The 17,656-nt window shown below is 42.1% G+C and overlaps 1 protein-coding gene across 1 annotated transcript in view; it reads left to right on the forward strand.

Annotated features, from left to right (window-relative positions):
- Nucleotides 1–15,484, forward strand: part of LOC311038570 (cadherin-12-like) — a gene marked incomplete at both ends in the record, with an annotated part of 117,561 nt that extends 102,077 nt beyond the window's left edge. Inside the window, 3 exons of the mRNA XM_084048143.1 lie at nt 3,243–3,360; nt 9,493–9,744; nt 14,916–15,484. Coding sequence (XP_083904269.1) covers nt 3,243–3,360; nt 9,493–9,744; nt 14,916–15,484 — 939 coding nt within the window. The remainder of the gene's footprint in view (nt 1–3,242; nt 3,361–9,492; nt 9,745–14,915) is intronic.
- Between the last annotated feature and the right edge of the window lie 2,172 nt (nt 15,485–17,656).

Raw genomic sequence — 17,656 nt, forward strand, 5'->3', positions numbered from 1 at the left:
ATAAAAAGTGTCAAAACATCTCTCTATCTTTCCATTGTTTTCCACTATAGTGCTAATGGGTCTTGGCATTGGAATGATTACAGTACTTAAAATCATATATAGTATAACATGGCTGTAGATTGTCTGTTTGTGTAACTAAGGGAGTTCACACAACATTTTACAACATCAAGAATGATCTTATAGTGCGTAGCAAAAAATCCTCAAGGGGGCGACAACAAGTGTCATTTGGAGTGCCGGACATCTTGGTGGGGGTTAAACGGGTTAACTTAACATTGACCCCCACCAGTATGTCTGCAGCTACTATGCCACGACCCCCATGGTGACGACACGTTGCCAAGCACTATACAGAATAAAGAGGATATCGATGATTAATGAATCCAAAATATGTGGTTTCTATTGTGCTATTCTAGAGCTGAATATACTGTTTACTTTATATTGTACCTATACATTATGATATGAAAAGTGTGGTTGGATGGACACTATCCATTGTGTGTCCCATTGCATTGGAAACAGTCATATCCTCATCCATTTCCTTCTAGTTTTCCTCCGTGCTACACTGAAGTATTAAACGACCTAATTCATTTTTTATGCCGCAATAATGAGTACACCCTCATTGTCACAGATAGATGTGGAACCTTCCTATATGGGACAGCCTATATGGATGTGAAATGGCAGAGGTGAACATTAGAGCATGAAATTGCCGGGAGGCGAAAACCTGAGTAGAAACGAGAGTAGATGAGCACATTACCGGCTGAATTCAGTGGCCTGTGACCATGCATCGCCTCTGTTTAAAAACATTTTAATTTGTAGGAAAAGCGTAAACACACACACACACACACACACACACACACACACACACACACACACACACACACACACACACACACACACACACACACACACACACACACACACACACACACATTATGATAGTACATTTTGTGTACAAAATATAAGGATCACTTCAGAAAGTTCTCAACTCACCTCATCCAAATTTTAATCTAAAATATATCTAGCCTAATACATGTTATGACATGTCACCATACAGTAAATGGCCAGATATCAATCATTCAATGTATTCAAAAAAAGTGCTTCACTTCAGTAGAAATGGCCCGCTATTCATTTATATACTGTATATCATGATTCCTGGTCAAACTAGACTTTTCTCATGTGTCTGTCCACACTGGTAAGGAAACGCTGGTCCAATTCTGCTCCTGTAGCTGATGTATTATACATGCCTACATCTGGCCAGCTCTACACTGTGTCGTGACCTGTGAACAGCAAGCTGAAGTAGTTCCGAACACATTTAACCAATGAACCCTAGCCTTGCTATGAGGTGCACATTCAGCAGGAATAGCTGATCTACAGGCTCAAAAGCTAATGTTCTGAGCTTGTAGATCATCTATCTTCGGCAAAGAGATATGAAGTAGAGGGGGGGAAAGGAGCAGACCAAGTACAGACCCCTCGGGAACTCGGGTCAACAAAGTGTATACGTTTAATTGGTTGATCCATCAAACTATTTGTTGACAACATCCAGCAACTTCATTACTCTGCATGGACTGATGGGTTGATGTAAAGTATTAACTGCATTTATAGTATCTAGTGGGTGGAAGTGACGACAGCCAGTGATGATAATGATCATTCCATGTGGTTGGTGATGATGTTGAGTGAATAGGCCTACCCCAAAGATAGAAACGACCAAACTAAATGCTTTTCTGTTTTGCAAAGAGAATCTCTCTCAGTCTCTAGGGAGTCTGACTGGGGGCGTAAGAAAAAAAAAGTCTTTCTATAAAAGAAATGCCTGGGATAGGATACAATGTGTAACTATTAATGTTGATATCAATAGTCAAACTTGTGCTGCGTCATATTATTTTCAAGTTTCCTGTCCTCATATTCCTCTGCCTGGTGAAAAAGAAAATATATAATAAATATTGGTACTACACTGTGTGTAGAAAATTCACAGTTGCTTTGCCCCTCATTTAAATTCCACACGTGTACGCAGTTCTGTCTGCAGCCAGGAACAAAGGCATGTTATTTATACGTGGATAATATTTGAAGTTTCCTTAAAGGTTGAAATAGTACTTTTTGTTTAATTCAAGTGAGCATTCAGCTGTCAACTGAGTCTGAATTGCTGGAAACTTAAAACTTAAAATGAGCCATGATATTATATTTCTGATATTCACCTATTTTCCCCAAACCTAGCACAGGGGTCTTCAATGTTTTTCAGCAAAAGGACTACCTACCTGAGAGAGAGATGAAGTAGCGACCCCCCCCCCACTACATATTGTATAAAATTGTGTATGCAGATTAAACTTTTTCACAGATTTCATCGATAGCTTCATAGACTTGTTTGACAGCATCATCAGTTCATGTTGGATTAATGTGCATGTGTATTTTCAGACATTTAAAGGTAGGGAAAGTGATTTTCTTTGGTTAAAATAAGTGTTAAATAGCTCTATATTCTGATAGTACTCATTGCTATAGAGTGTTTGTTCAGTAAAAGGAGTCTCCTTGTCTCTCCAGCTCTTTATGAAACAGAAAATGCATTTCGTTTCAGTTTCAGTTTAATTTCCAATTTTATCCATTCAGGATAGAGAACTCAATCAGGATATAGATTAAACAAGTGAAATTGGAAGTGATGACACTAAGAAATGAGCAGGCAAAATTGGAACTGGAACACTTTAAAAATGAAGCTTAAAAATGGGTACTTTCTCCTGATTGGCTAAGATTTTGACACCTACCGGAAAATGTATTTTATGTTTATTAAAGAGCTGGAGAGACGGGGAGACTCCTGTTACTGAACAAACACTCTATAGCAATGATTACTATCAGAATACAGTGCTTTAATCTTTTAACAAAATACTTTTTGTTTTAACCAAAAAATATCACTTACCCTAACTTTAAACACTTCTGTCAATACTTATTAAACTTGACCTTTCACTCTGTACTTGGTCTTCTCTTTTTTCCCTCTACACCAAACCTCTTGCCGAAAATAGCCTATCTACAAGCTCACTTGCGAGCTTGTAGATCTGCTATTTTCAGTTCTCCTCAGATTAGAGATGCTAGGGTTCAAGTGGTTATTTGGCGGACCCCCTGTAGTAACTCTACTATCATCTAGGGGTCCCGGAGCCCCTGTTGAAGACCCCTGCCCTAGCATATCAGCATATTGACGTGGTTGATATCTTGCATGAGAGATGTTCAACCTATTTTTTTCTTCACCTTTTTTTCTTCTTTTTTTATAGGTGATTCAGAGCTTTAGTGCAAAAGATGAAGATCTACCAAATGCCGGCCAACAGTTCTCATTTAAATCGCCGAAGGATGATTTGAAAAACAAGAATTTCACCATCCGAGACTTTGGGAGTGAGTCATCTTCTTCTGTTACAAACACTGTTTTATTTTATAGAATATCCATATTGTTTTACTGCATGGTTGCTCAGCTACAAAGCTGTGGTTTTGCCCCGAATCAACAAGAATACAGTACATGTTTGTTCAATCGAGTTTAGTTTTAAATTGGAATACATGGCATACCAAACTTAATATTCAAATAAGTTTGACAGTTTTTTTTTTGTAACAGTTTGGGGCATACTGTACCTGTCAACCATCCTGTTTGTTCCTGGGATTCTCTCTTGAATATTCTCCCTGTAAATCTCCCGTATTTCTTTTCTTTTTTAAAGAGAGAGAAAAAAAGGCTTAGCAGTATGAATTTAATGATACATGCACAGCCGCACACCCCTGTTGGGGAAAATAAAACAATAATAAAACGAATAATCAGGAAAATGACAATGTCCATTATTTTCAAGGTATGGTTTGAGGCTCACAGTTTAAGGGAGCAATGCACCAGCACCACATCCAGGACAAATGACTAATAAGCATATGATCATACATCGTCCCGTAATAAGGCCCATAGGCTCCTTTGAAGTCTGCCCCACAGAGCAGCGTAATGGAAAGTGGGACGTGACAGGATGCAGCTGAGGGGGAAGCCAATTGCATTATGCAACCTTGATGAGGGGCAGTTTTCGACCTCGTATGTGTGTTTCTTCTTTTCAAACCTTTTCGGAAACACACTGTTTCGCTCTCTCCTCATCACTGACTTGACTGCCACCTGGGGACAGGTATACTATAACAGACAGCAATGCCCACCAACAGCCCTTGCAGGATGGGATGGTTTTTTTTCTTCTTTTTCTGGAGGGACAGGTTCAGTTGGGGGGGTCACAGAAGGACAGGTTCAGTGCAAGCAGGAGATAAAGGGAACGAGTGATAACGAGTAATGAGGGAGGGAGAGAGAGAGCTCCAGAGTGACAGATTCAGCCTGTGGCGAGAGAGTAAGGCGGAGAGAAAATTGGAGTAGGGAGGCAATCAAGAAAGAGAGAGAGCGAGAACACACAAAAGAAGGAAATATAAAAAGAAATGAGGGAAGAAAGGAACGTGTGTGTGTGTGTGTGTGTGTGTGTGTGTGTGTTGGGGGTGGGGGGGGGGGTTGCAGGCAAAGCGAACAAACAACAATGAGAGGGTTGTGCAATACGTGCTAAAACGCGTGACCCTCTCTGTCAGTGGAAGAAAAAGTGCCCGGCCTTGTCAGGGGAACAAACCTGCTTCGACAGGGTCAGACCACCCCGATACGGCAGACAGCAGCGGGCGGCTCCGACCTGACACTCTCCCACCTGCCTCGTATGCATTGTCAAATTCTCGCCACACCTCTCTGGCTGCCTGCCCAAATTGCCACCTTTGTGGGGTTTTTTTTTACGTCGTGGCACTGAAGGTGCCTGCCTGCCATCTAGAACAGAGTTGGTCTGTATGAGTTTCCATGTGTCCCAAGGAAAGTAAAAGACCAATAGTGAACTACACAGCTCAGCTGACGCTGCTGCCATCACTGTTCCTGTAATTGTAATCTGTAGGGCGAGTGATGGCTGATTTAAGTGGTCACACCGACCTGACCTGAGTTAAACTAATTAGACTGGAGTGCAACACCTACCATCAGCTTCCAGTACTTTCCGCATGTCTTAGTTACCTAAGCCATGCTAGGCAACTCATACACTGAGGGGGGGGGGGGTTGGGACGACGACAACAACAACAAAAAAGAAACGGATGAACGAGTTTGATGTGAGACCTTATGAGTCAGAAGTTTGCCTAATGGTTGTCAGGCTGATCCGCGTGCAATATTTCTCTCTCCTCTTGTGAGAGCGAGATCGATCCTGCAGGGTTAGAGCTATATATCCTACCACTGTCATAGTCTGAAAGCCTTTGTCTGACGGACTGACGCCGGGGTCATGCTGCAAGACACTTGGCCGTTCCATGCATTTTACTGTGTGTGTGTGTGTGTGTGTGTGTGTGTGTGTGTGTGTGTGTGTGTGTGTGTGCGTGTGTGTGTCTGTACGTACGTGTCTGTACGGTATTTCTGCCATTATGGCCAGTAGTGAGGCCAAGTGGAATGTCATTGTTTTCGGATGTGCACATATACATAATTCATGGCTTTGCGCCTCTTCTGATGACCACGTGACTTTGCAACTAAATTAAAATAAGTTAAAAGTTATTTCATGGGCCTTTCATGGGCTTTTTAAACAGTACTTACACATTTTTTCACCATTGGATGTCAAAAAACGAATGAAAACAGAAAACACAAACAGAACAGTAAACATTAATTATGTTACACAAACAGATACATAAACAGCCACGTTTCAACAGGAACACAACAAAACTTAAAACCACATCTTCCATTCTTTTTGTGGCTGCCTGCTGGTATTATTCTATCTACAGCTGTATAATTATTACTTGTACCATGTGTCCTATTTTCATGCCACTCAACTAACAAAAGATCCCTGAAGGGATAATAAGGTCCATACAACAGGAGGTCCCGACCAAGCAATCTGACTGGTTGAAATAGGCTCTCTACCCGTGAAACAAGCATGACAGCACACCTAGCCGTTCTCAAATGAAACTAAATCAACTGTGCTGATCAGTTTGCATACTGTACAGAGTAGCTAAATCTGGCATGTATATAGTTTTTCTTTTTTTCTATCGAATATCTTAATTACAATGAGATTGAGCTAACAGTTACGTTTTGTTTCTCTATAATAATAAATAATAATGGATTGTATTTATAATGCGCTTTACATTTGTGAAAATCTCAAAGTGCTACAATAAGCAATTTCATAAAAAAAGAATCATCACACCAAAAAAACATCTAAGAAGCTGAAACAAAACATTTAAAGCATGAGGGCATAAAGCCTAGAGGTAAAACCAGTGTAGCTTTAAAAAATGCTTTGTTAAAAAGATAGGTCTTTAGTCCTGTCTTAACACATCGGGTGCCAGCATTTTTTCATAACAACTTACCGTGGGTGCCAGCATTCTCCCCATTGACTGCGCTTTGGCAGGCGTTTCAAAGTAGGAAATAGACAGGAAGCGGATGGGGGGAAAAAAATTGTTTCCGGTGAGCGATCTGGCACTTCCTTCGCAGGATTACAATGGGTGCTCCCAGAGCTGCTCTAGCCCCGCCCGCGCGGAGAAAAACAAAAAGACTAAACTCACGGTTCAGGCCGTGTTCGGCACCCGATGTGTTAAAAGAGTCAACTGACTGGGGGTGCGGTGGTGCAGTCGGTAGCGCTTCACAGCTAGAAGGTCCAGGGTTTGATTCCCGCTGGGGACGCTGTGGGCGCTGGGGGCGTGTCTTCTTCTCCGCGTCATCAGTGCCCATACCCAAGGTGGGGTTGGCGAAAGGGCCTTTCTGTGTGGAGTTTGCATGTTCTCCCCGTGTACCCTAGGGTAGGTACCCTCACAAAAAAACATGCAGTAATCCTGGTCTCTATACTGCCTCCCCCTGGTCAGCCGGGGCGTCTGATGGAGGGGAAAGGAACTGGTTGGAATAACGTGTTCCTTCCACAAGCTACGTCCTACAGGGGAAACTCCCCCCTGTCAGGTGATAAGAAGCGGCTTGCTACCTCCTCATGCATTGAAGGAGGCATGAGCTCAGTTCTGGGCTCTTTTCTTTCTTTCTTTTTCCTTTATTTATTCAGGTAAGCCCATTGAGAGCAAGCTCTCTTTTTCAAGGACGCCCTGATAACAGCATATAAAATACAATATTACATACATAATGAAAAACAATAACAAACATTTGAATCATATTACGTGTCACAGATGCAAATAAACATAGTTACATAAAGCAGGTGCAGTCACTATGTAGTGTGTCCTCGAGAAGCACCCTAAATGTCTCAATTGAGACCAATCACACCAGTTTCAGAGAGTCCTGAAGTTTGTTCCATTTGTGTGGAGCATAATACATGAAAGCAGTCTTTCCTTGTTCACTGCTCTTACGAGGACTATATCTGGCATAGCTCTCCCTAGGCTGGCAGAGGGAGAGTAGCGCCCAGGATTACATAGGCAATTGGCACTGGGTGAAAAAATGGGTTACAAAAATCGTGGGATAAAAATAATGTTAAAAAAAGAAAAGAAACCCGACTGTGGTGCTCTCAGGTGGGCAAGATACGCCCTGTTCCACAGTTCGGGGGCGGCCGAGCAGAAGGCCCGGTCGCCCATGGACAGTGCTTAATTTGTCCAAGAGAAGGTGCCGGGTCCCCCTCTGTGCCGCGTTTTGCGCGTGCAAACATTTTTTTTGCCTTTTCACAGGTTTTTCCCGCATTTTTTATAATCTTTTTCACCTACATTTATTCACCCAGTATAACATTAGCAGTAACATTGGCACATACTGTGGCCCATCAGAACACTGGTAGTCAATCTATCAATTTGGAATGATCAATCTGAATAACTGTATATTTGAGAAATCATATTTTTATTGTTAACAGAATTCTATGACACCATGTAGCTTGTCTTTGTGTGTCAGCCTGGTAAAGCACCACATCAGAATTACAAGAAATTGAACAAAAACATGAAAATATAAAGTAAAGAAAAATGCAGCCAAAAATGTCTCTATTTTCAAGGATAAAATTGAAAACATAAATGATCAAACATCACTAGAATTATTCAACATCAGAGGTGGTGTATCAAAAAAATAAATAAAAATGAAACATTCATTTATCAGGTCCATTTTTTAACTGTAAGAACAATGCACAGCACACACAGCAAAACTCACTGTGGCTAAGAGAAAAAATATGAGTTGTGTACAGTATTAAGCAAAACTCACTGTGGCTAACACACAGAAATATGAGTTGTGTACAGTAATAAGCAAAACTCACTGTGGCTAACAGAAATATGAGTTGTGTACAGTAATAAGCAAAACTCACTGTGGCTAACAGAAATAGTAAGTAATAATATGTCCAACCAAACTTGACAGGCAGCAGATACAGTTTGATTAATTGTCCTGTTTATGGGTGTATTTATTTGTCATGTTCTTGTGTGTTTTGTCCATGAATCATATGATTGCCCATTTAGACACAGTAATCTCATTCTCCCAGAGGTGTTGACCAACTGTCTTCTCGTTACAAATTGTAACGTCACGTCACCACAAGACAAAGGTCTCCCCTCCTGTCTCTCTCACAGGCTCTCTTGTCCTCACTCCATGTAGTTTCCATTCAATGGAGGGGGAATTGAATTAGGACTGAAAGTTTTATTTCCTCCATATTCCTACTTCTTACTTTACTCCTACTGGTTTGAAAAAAGTTAACCGTTTTGTTTGTCTCTTTGACATTTTAGCAGTAGGCTAACGCTCGCTCGTAAACCACCTGTTTACCTCTTGAGTGCGGACAGTGCCGGTGCGGAAACAAAACAACTCATTACGCATTGCGTGGTGTGACACGGGACTCCGTAAATCACTTTTTTCCCCCGTTTTATTTTTTTCTGATTAAAATGCATAAAAAATAAGCAAAAAGGCATCACTTCAGAGAGAAATAAAACACAGAGAGAACAGAGATAAAAACACAGTTTATTTATAGATTTTCATTGACAGGAAAGGTGCTGGATCCAATCAAAGAGGTTCCGGGTCCAAACAAAAATGTGCCGGTACCAATCAAAGAGGTTCTGGAGCTAGCTCCGGCTTGCTCCGCCACAAATTAAGCACTGCCCATGGAATAGGTTGGTATTGGGGGTTTTGAGGAGGTTAGTGTTTGAAAAGTGTGTCAATGTATACAGTTTTGAAAAAGTTGTTTTGCGCTGATTGGACTGGCTGAGTAAACTGTCAGACCCCATGTAGCCTATTTCCAGGATAACAGAGATAACACTTGCAGAAAGGTTGTTACTTTGAGAGGAAAATGCCCCCACAATATGAATACAATTTAACATGTTTTATTTTGATGGTAACTGTTGTATAATCGCAATGTTACACTCAAGGGTGGCTTTACTGTCATTATTTGCACTTCAGTGATGTTTGCGGAACTCGCCTCATTCCTGACCGCATCACTGTCGTGCCAACAATCACGGTAACGCACACCCTCTTGTGTAATAAGTTTGCTTTAAATAAGTGCCGGGAAATTCAGGAAGTTCCGTTAAGTCACCTTGCCATGGTTTAGGTCTCAAACCATTGCACCTCCCCTTGTGCCCGTTTAGACAACACTGCCGGCATTGTGACCAAACGGAGTGGCTTCCGGCGGCGGTCGCAGGAGATCTACTTCCTGCCAGTGGTCATTGAGGACAAGGGCTACCCGCTCAAGACCAGCACGGGCACGCTGACCATCCGCGTGTGTGGCTGTGAGGCCGACGGGGCTCTCCTGACATGTAGCGCCGAAGCCATCTTCCTCCCGGTGGGGCTCAGCACGGGCGCTCTCATCGCCATCCTCCTGTGTATCATCATTCTACTGGGTGAGTTGCCATGGTAGTAATATTAACTTAATTACTGACAATAAACTGCATGCGTGCTGTATGTCGATATTCACCTTAAATGTGGCCTAAATGTAAGCCAGGTCTACACGCCTATGTCTGTGTATACAGCTTAGGCCTACTGTCTTAGTCCATTATGGACATAACGCTCCTCAAAGCAATTAGGGACCTTTCAATATTAATGGGAGCAGTCCACTGGAGGGAATACAGGGTAGGGTCATAGTCTGAGGGAGGGATTTTGCTTGCTATAAACGTAAAATAACATTTTGGTAATGCACGTAAAAGCTGTTGGCTAACTGTCATTATGAGAGAGAGAGAGACTTTATGGACTTCTAGTATAGGCGTACTTCAATAATACTACTGTATTGTGACTAATCATAATACTACATGTTTCACATTAAATTATCACTGCAAGTCTTATTTTTGAAGACCGACTAGTGTCAACACAAAGTCAGATTTGTACTAAAGCTGATCTGTTTTGATGCTGATGGAATGAGACTGGATTAAAAGTTAGATGTTGACTTAATTTAATTTTGACAATGTGAAAACGATGCACTGTGGAATAGGGATGGGATGGTTAAACGACAAGAAATAACTTAAATAATACGAATTATTAAAATATTGTAGCCTACATAATTGTAACTAATTGACTAATTCATTTTGCGTTACACACTTGTTTCCAAAAGTGACCGTCAGCAAGCTCACAGACTGAATTTAACATTAGTTCTACATTTTGCTTCATTCTCGACACATCAGTGTCTGACGACTGACTTGTGCCACCATAGTGACAGCTGAACCAATAACCTGCTTCTTCCAGAGTCGCAATAATGACTTTAACTTTATCCTGTAGGATTTATCCAATTATGTATCAAATATCCAATGTTGCGGGACAGTCGGTCATGCACGCTGATTCGGCCCACTTTGACAGGCCCCTCCAAAACCATTGCTGCAGCCTTTCTGCCAAAGAAAGTGTCTTAACAAGTGTAAAATGATTTGGAGTAAAAAGGACAGTTTGACTGTAAAACGTGTGTGCGTGTGCACACATATATACTGTATATATATTTATATACACACACACACACACACACACACACACACACACACACACACACACACACACACACACACACACACACACACACAATCACTTGGGGAGGGGGAAATATATTTATGTCACTTCGAGGGTCACACCTTTTTATTTCAAATCACTTTAAAATCCTCCAGTGACTCCTCACTCTAAACATCAAACAGTCACTTAATAATGGACTGTGGTGCTCTGGCATTACCCTGGAGGTGTGAACTGTGGCTGATTATAAAACACTTAATAAACTCTGTCACTCGATGAGCCGTGGTAGATTGGAGGGAGGGCCGCATCTCCTTATTGGCCCCCGTAAAGTGCAGCCTATCCACCCCCCCCCCTCCCCCGCCCACCTTCCTCCGAGGGCTTCAGCTTTAACTTCCTCCACAAGGTCACGGTTGTAAAACTCCCCGCTAACTCTCTCCCCAGCCTGCTGTTAAAGGCCCCCTCATCTGCATGGTGGGGGAGGACATAAAGGTCGATTTATGGCACCGTTTGAGGAAGATTGTGTGTGGGCGCCGCTTGGATCAATAAAAGAAGAAGGTTCCTATTTTACAGCATAGGTTAAGTAAGACCGTGACCTCTGAGTGCTTGAGGACGAGGCGGCTCAGTGTGTGGCCATGGAAACCCTGTCCCAATTCCATCACATCCATAGGGCACTCGCTGCCTTCTGTTAATCTATGGTCTCCATAGTGATCCATGGACTGCACACACCGTTATTATATATCATTTCATATCATTGCATAGGTGTGGCTCACCCATTGTGCACACATTAAATATACTTTATTACTTTGATCATTTCAGTGATGTCTAAAGAAATGTAACCACCAACGCAACCTCAATGCTGTAGATCAAGGGTTTCCAAACTTTTCAGGCCACAACCCCCCAAAATAATCATATTTGAACTGGGGACCCCCCCCCACCCTGACGAGCTCTTGGAATTGTAGGCATTACATTTAGTTTGACTCGGTTCCACAGATAAATGTTGTGAAAATAGCCAAACTACAAGCTCACAACGCCTCGCACTGCTAGCCGCTGTGAGCTTGTACAGTAGATTGGCTATTTTCACAAAGTTTGCCTCTTTCTCACGTAATATTTGACAATTTGGCATTAAAATGTTCTTAAAAGTCATTATATTGTCACTTTAGAAATGTACAGATATCCTGTATACACTACTGTATGTTAGTTTGTTTGCTGTTGAGTGAGAAAACAATGTTGCACATTAAAGGAGTAGTTCACCCAAAAAAATACTTGTTTTCTATCAACCGGAGACTCCTCCGGTCATCAAATTATTGGTTCAGGAATGTGACAGAAACAAAAACATTGCCATAAATTCAAGGCTTCATGGGTTGTGCAACTGGTAGAAAATACGTCATTTTTTGGGTGGACTACTCCTTTAGCTAATCATCTGGGGTCCCCCTGGGAACCACTGCTGTAGATGAAGGTAATGTTAGTGTAGTTTTGTTAGATGTTTAGTTCATTTTCAGAGGATTTCGTAGACATGCCTTGCGCCTGAGGCTGTTTCAGAATTGTCACACCGTAAGTGTGTGAAAGAAATATATAGAATTACGCGCTGGAGATATTAAGAACTAGCACTGTCTGAGAACATTTCATTTCTGAGCCACTTCTGTTGCCTTTGGCAAGATTTGTCAGGATGACCCAGTTGCTCCTGTGAGGGGGAAACAAGAAAAATGAGCCTGCCCCGTGTCAGGGACCTTCATCTGCATCACCATTTCTCCAAACAGCAATGTGCATGAAGCCACACCCAGTAACATGGGGCATATTGGAGTGGTGTTGTTGCCATTAAAATGGCTTCATGTTGAAATATGCAGACATACCACTAGGGGGAGCTAGCACACTTTCTACACGTACATCAAATCACCAGGGAAGGAATAAGGAAAGCAATGAAGGTAAACAGGAAGGGAGAGAAGAACAAAGGAAGGAAGTCGCCTACTTGATGCATTTAGTTATTATTATTTATTTTTTATTCATCTGAATTTATTTAAGGTCTCCTTTCAGTTGAATAATGTCTATGTATTCTCCCCTTTGCTCTCCTTCTTAGAGAGTTCTATACTGTATACTGAAGCCAACGGGATATTATTTTTTTCTGTATTTACCAGTATAAAAGAGAGAGAGAGAGAGAGAGAGAGAGAGAACCACATACATTTTCTATTGTAAAGGCCTATATTCTTGTACATACATTTGCTTCTTGTTCATTTTATTTGACATTTGCTTTGGCAATGTAAATGTATGTTTCGCATGGCAGTAACACCAACTTCAGAGAGAGAGAGAGAGAGAGGATTATGCATTGAAAATATCTATTCTCCATTCTAATCTACTCTGGTGCTATGTACAGTATGCACAACCTCGGGCAGCGACTCCCCTGGGATTGGAGCTAAACCAGATATTCCACAGCAGAATGAAAACTGTTGAATTGGTGTATCCACACAACTGCATTTTTCACTACAGCTGTCTACAGTATTCTATTTCCCAATGTCTGACTATGCAGTGCAGCCAGTACTTGCTATTTTATTTCTGTCTCCTAGACACATCAGCAATACATTATCACAGATGGAATGAATTGTGTGCTTGTGTTGTAGGCAGTGACCAAGAAATGCCCATGATTTATGCTACAGTATGTGCAGTACTTTTATATATTGTATGCAATATAGGCCTACTGTAGAGGATTTACAACCTAAAGGATATGCAGCATACTTGACTTGTACTCAAAGGACCATACCGGTGGTCTAGTCTAGTTTACACATATTCAGGTGTAATCGGTAAGATGGAGAACATGTCAGCAATAATACAACATGTATGTAGGCTAGAGTCAATTGTCTGTTTGCGACCTGTTTTCAATGGGGTTTTAGAGGTCATCACAGTACTGGGACTGACCTCCTCAGAGTGATGAATAGTCCGCTGACATCAACTGACACTGGAAACGCTGCGTTACTTGGCCCCCTAGAGATCTTATCTTAGTGCGCCATTTGATACCGTAGCTCATTCCATAACTTATTGGCCATCTTTTTTTCTTTTTTTTTTGTAATTCAAATGTTTATTTGTTTTTTAATATGATACAAAATGTAACTCCATTGGTACAAATCAGCATACAGTATAAAACAACAATACAGCCATTCCAAGAAATAAGAAAATAAAAACAAAATACAAGATAAATGCTGTCCCAATAACTTATTGGCCATCTTGAGCAGGTAGGCATCCCTGTGTCTGCTTTGGGCTGGTTTAAGTCCTATCGCCACGATAGGATTTTCGGTTCCATGCCATAGTCTCATGGTCCATTGTTCTGAAGTAGGCTACCAGTGGTCCAATGTTGCGCATTATCTAAACCTAACCTTAACTCATACCTACCTACTACATATTCTTGGCCGTTCGGGATTGGTGTTAAGGATCTTCTTGCTTTAAGTTTCCATGTGGAGTTTCCATGTGGAGTTTCTATTACACGGACTGAAGATCAGCTCATTCACGTCCAAAACATCTGTTTACATTTGTGCATGGATTATACCTAGTTGATTCTCAGCTGCAACCCAAACAGAAGATGAAGCCATTTAAGGCCTATTTAAATAGCTACAATTGCCTATCTACAAGCTCACAATGTGTCACGTGTTTGAACACAGAGACCCTGAAAATAAATAAATAATCAGAAATAATCAGAAACGCTAGCTCACACTGTAACTTAGCTCTGTGTCCCTGTATCACAGATCAATGTTTATTATTGTTACTGTGTGTGTGTGTGTGTGTGTGTGTGTGTGTGTGTGTGTGTGTGTGTGTGTGTGTGTGTGTGTGTGTGTGTGTGTGTGTGTGTGTGTGTGTGTGTGTGTGTGTGTGTGTGTGTGTGTGCGTAGTAATAACTCGACATTAAACTTCAATCAATAGGCTGCCCTGAAGACATTATTAAGATCAAAATTAAGTTCAAGGTCTAAATTACATAATCAGTTATATCTCAGGAACGTAAAGACTTAATAAGAACAATAAGTTGTTACAAATTGCATGAAGTTTACAAAGGTGAATAATGCAGATAAAACCTTGGGGTGACATGTGACTCTCTTCTCCTCCAAAGTCATTGTGGTCCTCTATGTGGGCCTGCGACGGCAGAAGAAGAAGGAGAGCCTCATGTCGTCCAAGGAGGACATACGAGACAACGTGATCCACTACGACGACGAGGGCGGCGGCGAGGAGGACACGCACGCCTTCGACATGGGCACGCTGCGCAACCCCAAGGTCGTGGAGGTCAAGGAGGGCCTGTGCCGGAGGGACGTCAAACCCGAGGCGAAGCGCCACGCGGGGCCTCCCCCGGTTTCCCACGAGAGCAACAACAGCGCCGACATCCGTGACTTCATTGAGCAGCGGCTGAAGGAGCACGACGTGGACAACTCGGCGCCGCCGTACGACTCGCTGGCCACTTACGCCTACGAGGGCGAGGGCTCCGTGGCGGAGTCCCTCAGCTCCATCGAGTCACTGGCCATCGACCCGGAGGAGAACTACGATTATCTCACAGAGTGGGGGCCGCGCTTTAAGACCCTGGCGGGGATATTTGGGGAAACGGCGTCGGAGCGAAGCCGGGCGTCAGAGCGAAGCCGGTCGTCGGACGTGACGTCGACAGCAACCGGGGACAACACCATGCAATGACGCTGTTTGTTTGTAGACTCAGAACCTGGATTGTGACACAATGTTTATTTTTCGGTAGGCCAAACACGTCTAGTAGCATTTTCACTTGACCATTATTATTATTTATTTATCCCCCCCCCCCCCCAATCTCTCAGCTTTCTTTGTGCATGTTTTCCTTGGTTTAGCATTTTCTGGTGCATCTAGTACTTTTTTCCCACACTCAATCTTGTGATTGTACAAGCGGACGGTAAGTAGACACGCTACTACTAGGAATACTATGTGATTTGATTCTAAAGGTAGCCATTTAGCATTCAACTGAATGTCATGTATCATCTTATTTTCTACCTGGGGAATAATGACAGACACACAAAAACAGGAAATGCCGCCATTTCCTTGGACGTCCTTGAAAGTGCCTCAATATAATTGTTCTCTCTTTTGCTGTTCCAGACAACATATCCCATATTGTATCTCTTGGAACCCCCAAAAGTCAGCTGAATGCTCACTCAGCATACTGTGCTCTGATTTGGTCGAGATGTGTACCGTGACGACCAACTTCTACTCTGTGGAAACAGTGCAGTGGCCGATGTTTGGCCAAAGAGGTTATGAATGTTATTTATTGTTCTATTTATTTATTGGTTGATTGAGCTTTGATTTGGATCTGTTTGCGTATTTATCTATTTATCTCTAAATCATCAAACTGTATTTTTTATTTTTTTGAAGACACTTGAGGAATTTTGTAATTATTATTCGAGATCCACGTGAAAAATGGGCATTCCTGTTAGGTGGGCCCTGTGAATAGACTTCTACTAGACTTGTAAAAAAAAAAGGGGGTGAAAAAAGAAAGAAAAAAAAGAAGGATAATTTAGGGCTAAATACTACAGTTTAGTCATGTAATAAACACTGTTTTCTTTTCTTAAATAAACCACACTTGGACAAAGCCTACCTTTCTGATTTGTTGAGAAATAACATTGGGTTGCAGGTTCCATGTAGTCTTGTCCAACCAATCTTGAGTGTTCTTCCACATTTATCATTTCAAAATTCCATACTTTCTACATTTCTGGACTTGAAGATTTTCTTTAAAGAAATTTTTTGGGTCTTTTTCTGCCTTTATTTATAGTTTGTAGTAGAGATGGACAAGAAACATTGGGGGAGAGACATGCAGCAAGGACCGGTAGGAACGGGACTCAAACCTGCGGTGCGCTGTCAGGCTACCAATGAGCCTAGGTGCCCGGACCACAAGGCCAGCGGTCCGGGCCAGATTTGAAGATTTTGACCACTCTTCAACATGTCATATGTTGGGAAATAATTAACACATAGACTCAAGAGTAGTTATTCCTCACTGGTATGCCAATGTTCAACTGCATAAAACATGAAGGACATAGGGCTTTCCCCAGTACTTTATAATGGCTTCTCAAACTTTTGAATACTTTCCACACACCTACTTGGAAATCGCTGTGATGGGCAAATGAGGGATGAGGATGGAAACCAATGACCTAGCCCCTTCAAATTCTCAAGCTTTGCAATGAATTCACCTGTTAAGCCCAACCTTCACAACACAGGCTCCTAAACCCCTCTCCTATCCCCACTTATCATCGTCTCCGCCAGTTGACACATTGTTTTATTGCTTGTGCGTGTCTCTTTTCCAAGCCCCCCGACCATGCAACAGCATAGTCTCTCTCCAGAAGGGGAGAAATTATTCCAGAAACGAGTTGATTTACAACCGACGAGCCGAGACGTAGATGCATTTCCCGAGAGGACTGGTTGCAGAATTGCACCATCAGCTAAATGTCTCCTGTTCTGAGAACACACATTTAAGGTAGAAAGAATTATGAGCAACACAAAGGCTATACTGTTCACAGTCAGTAGCCTAATCCCCTAATTCTCTTTCAGTGTGGTCCTCTCTGTCTCTTAACACATCGGGTGCCAAACACGGTCTGAACCGCGTGTTTACATAGTGGCGGTTCCGAAGCTTCGGTGCCGAACACGGTCTGAACCGTGATTTCAGTCTTTTTGTTTTTTTTCGTTTTTCTCCGCGCGGTCGGGGCTAGAGCAGCTCTGGGAGCACCCATTGTAATCCTGGGAAGGAAGTGCCAGATCGCTCACCGGAAACACTTTTTTTCCCCCCATCCGTTTCCTGTCTATTTCCTACTTTGAAACGCCTATATCTCCGAATCTGTTTCCTGTGGGGAAAAG

This window comes from Gymnoscopelus microlampas (genome assembly GCF_963454915.1).
Source record: "Gymnoscopelus microlampas genome assembly, chromosome: 22".
Lineage (NCBI taxonomy): Eukaryota > Metazoa > Chordata > Actinopteri > Myctophiformes > Myctophidae > Gymnoscopelus > Gymnoscopelus microlampas.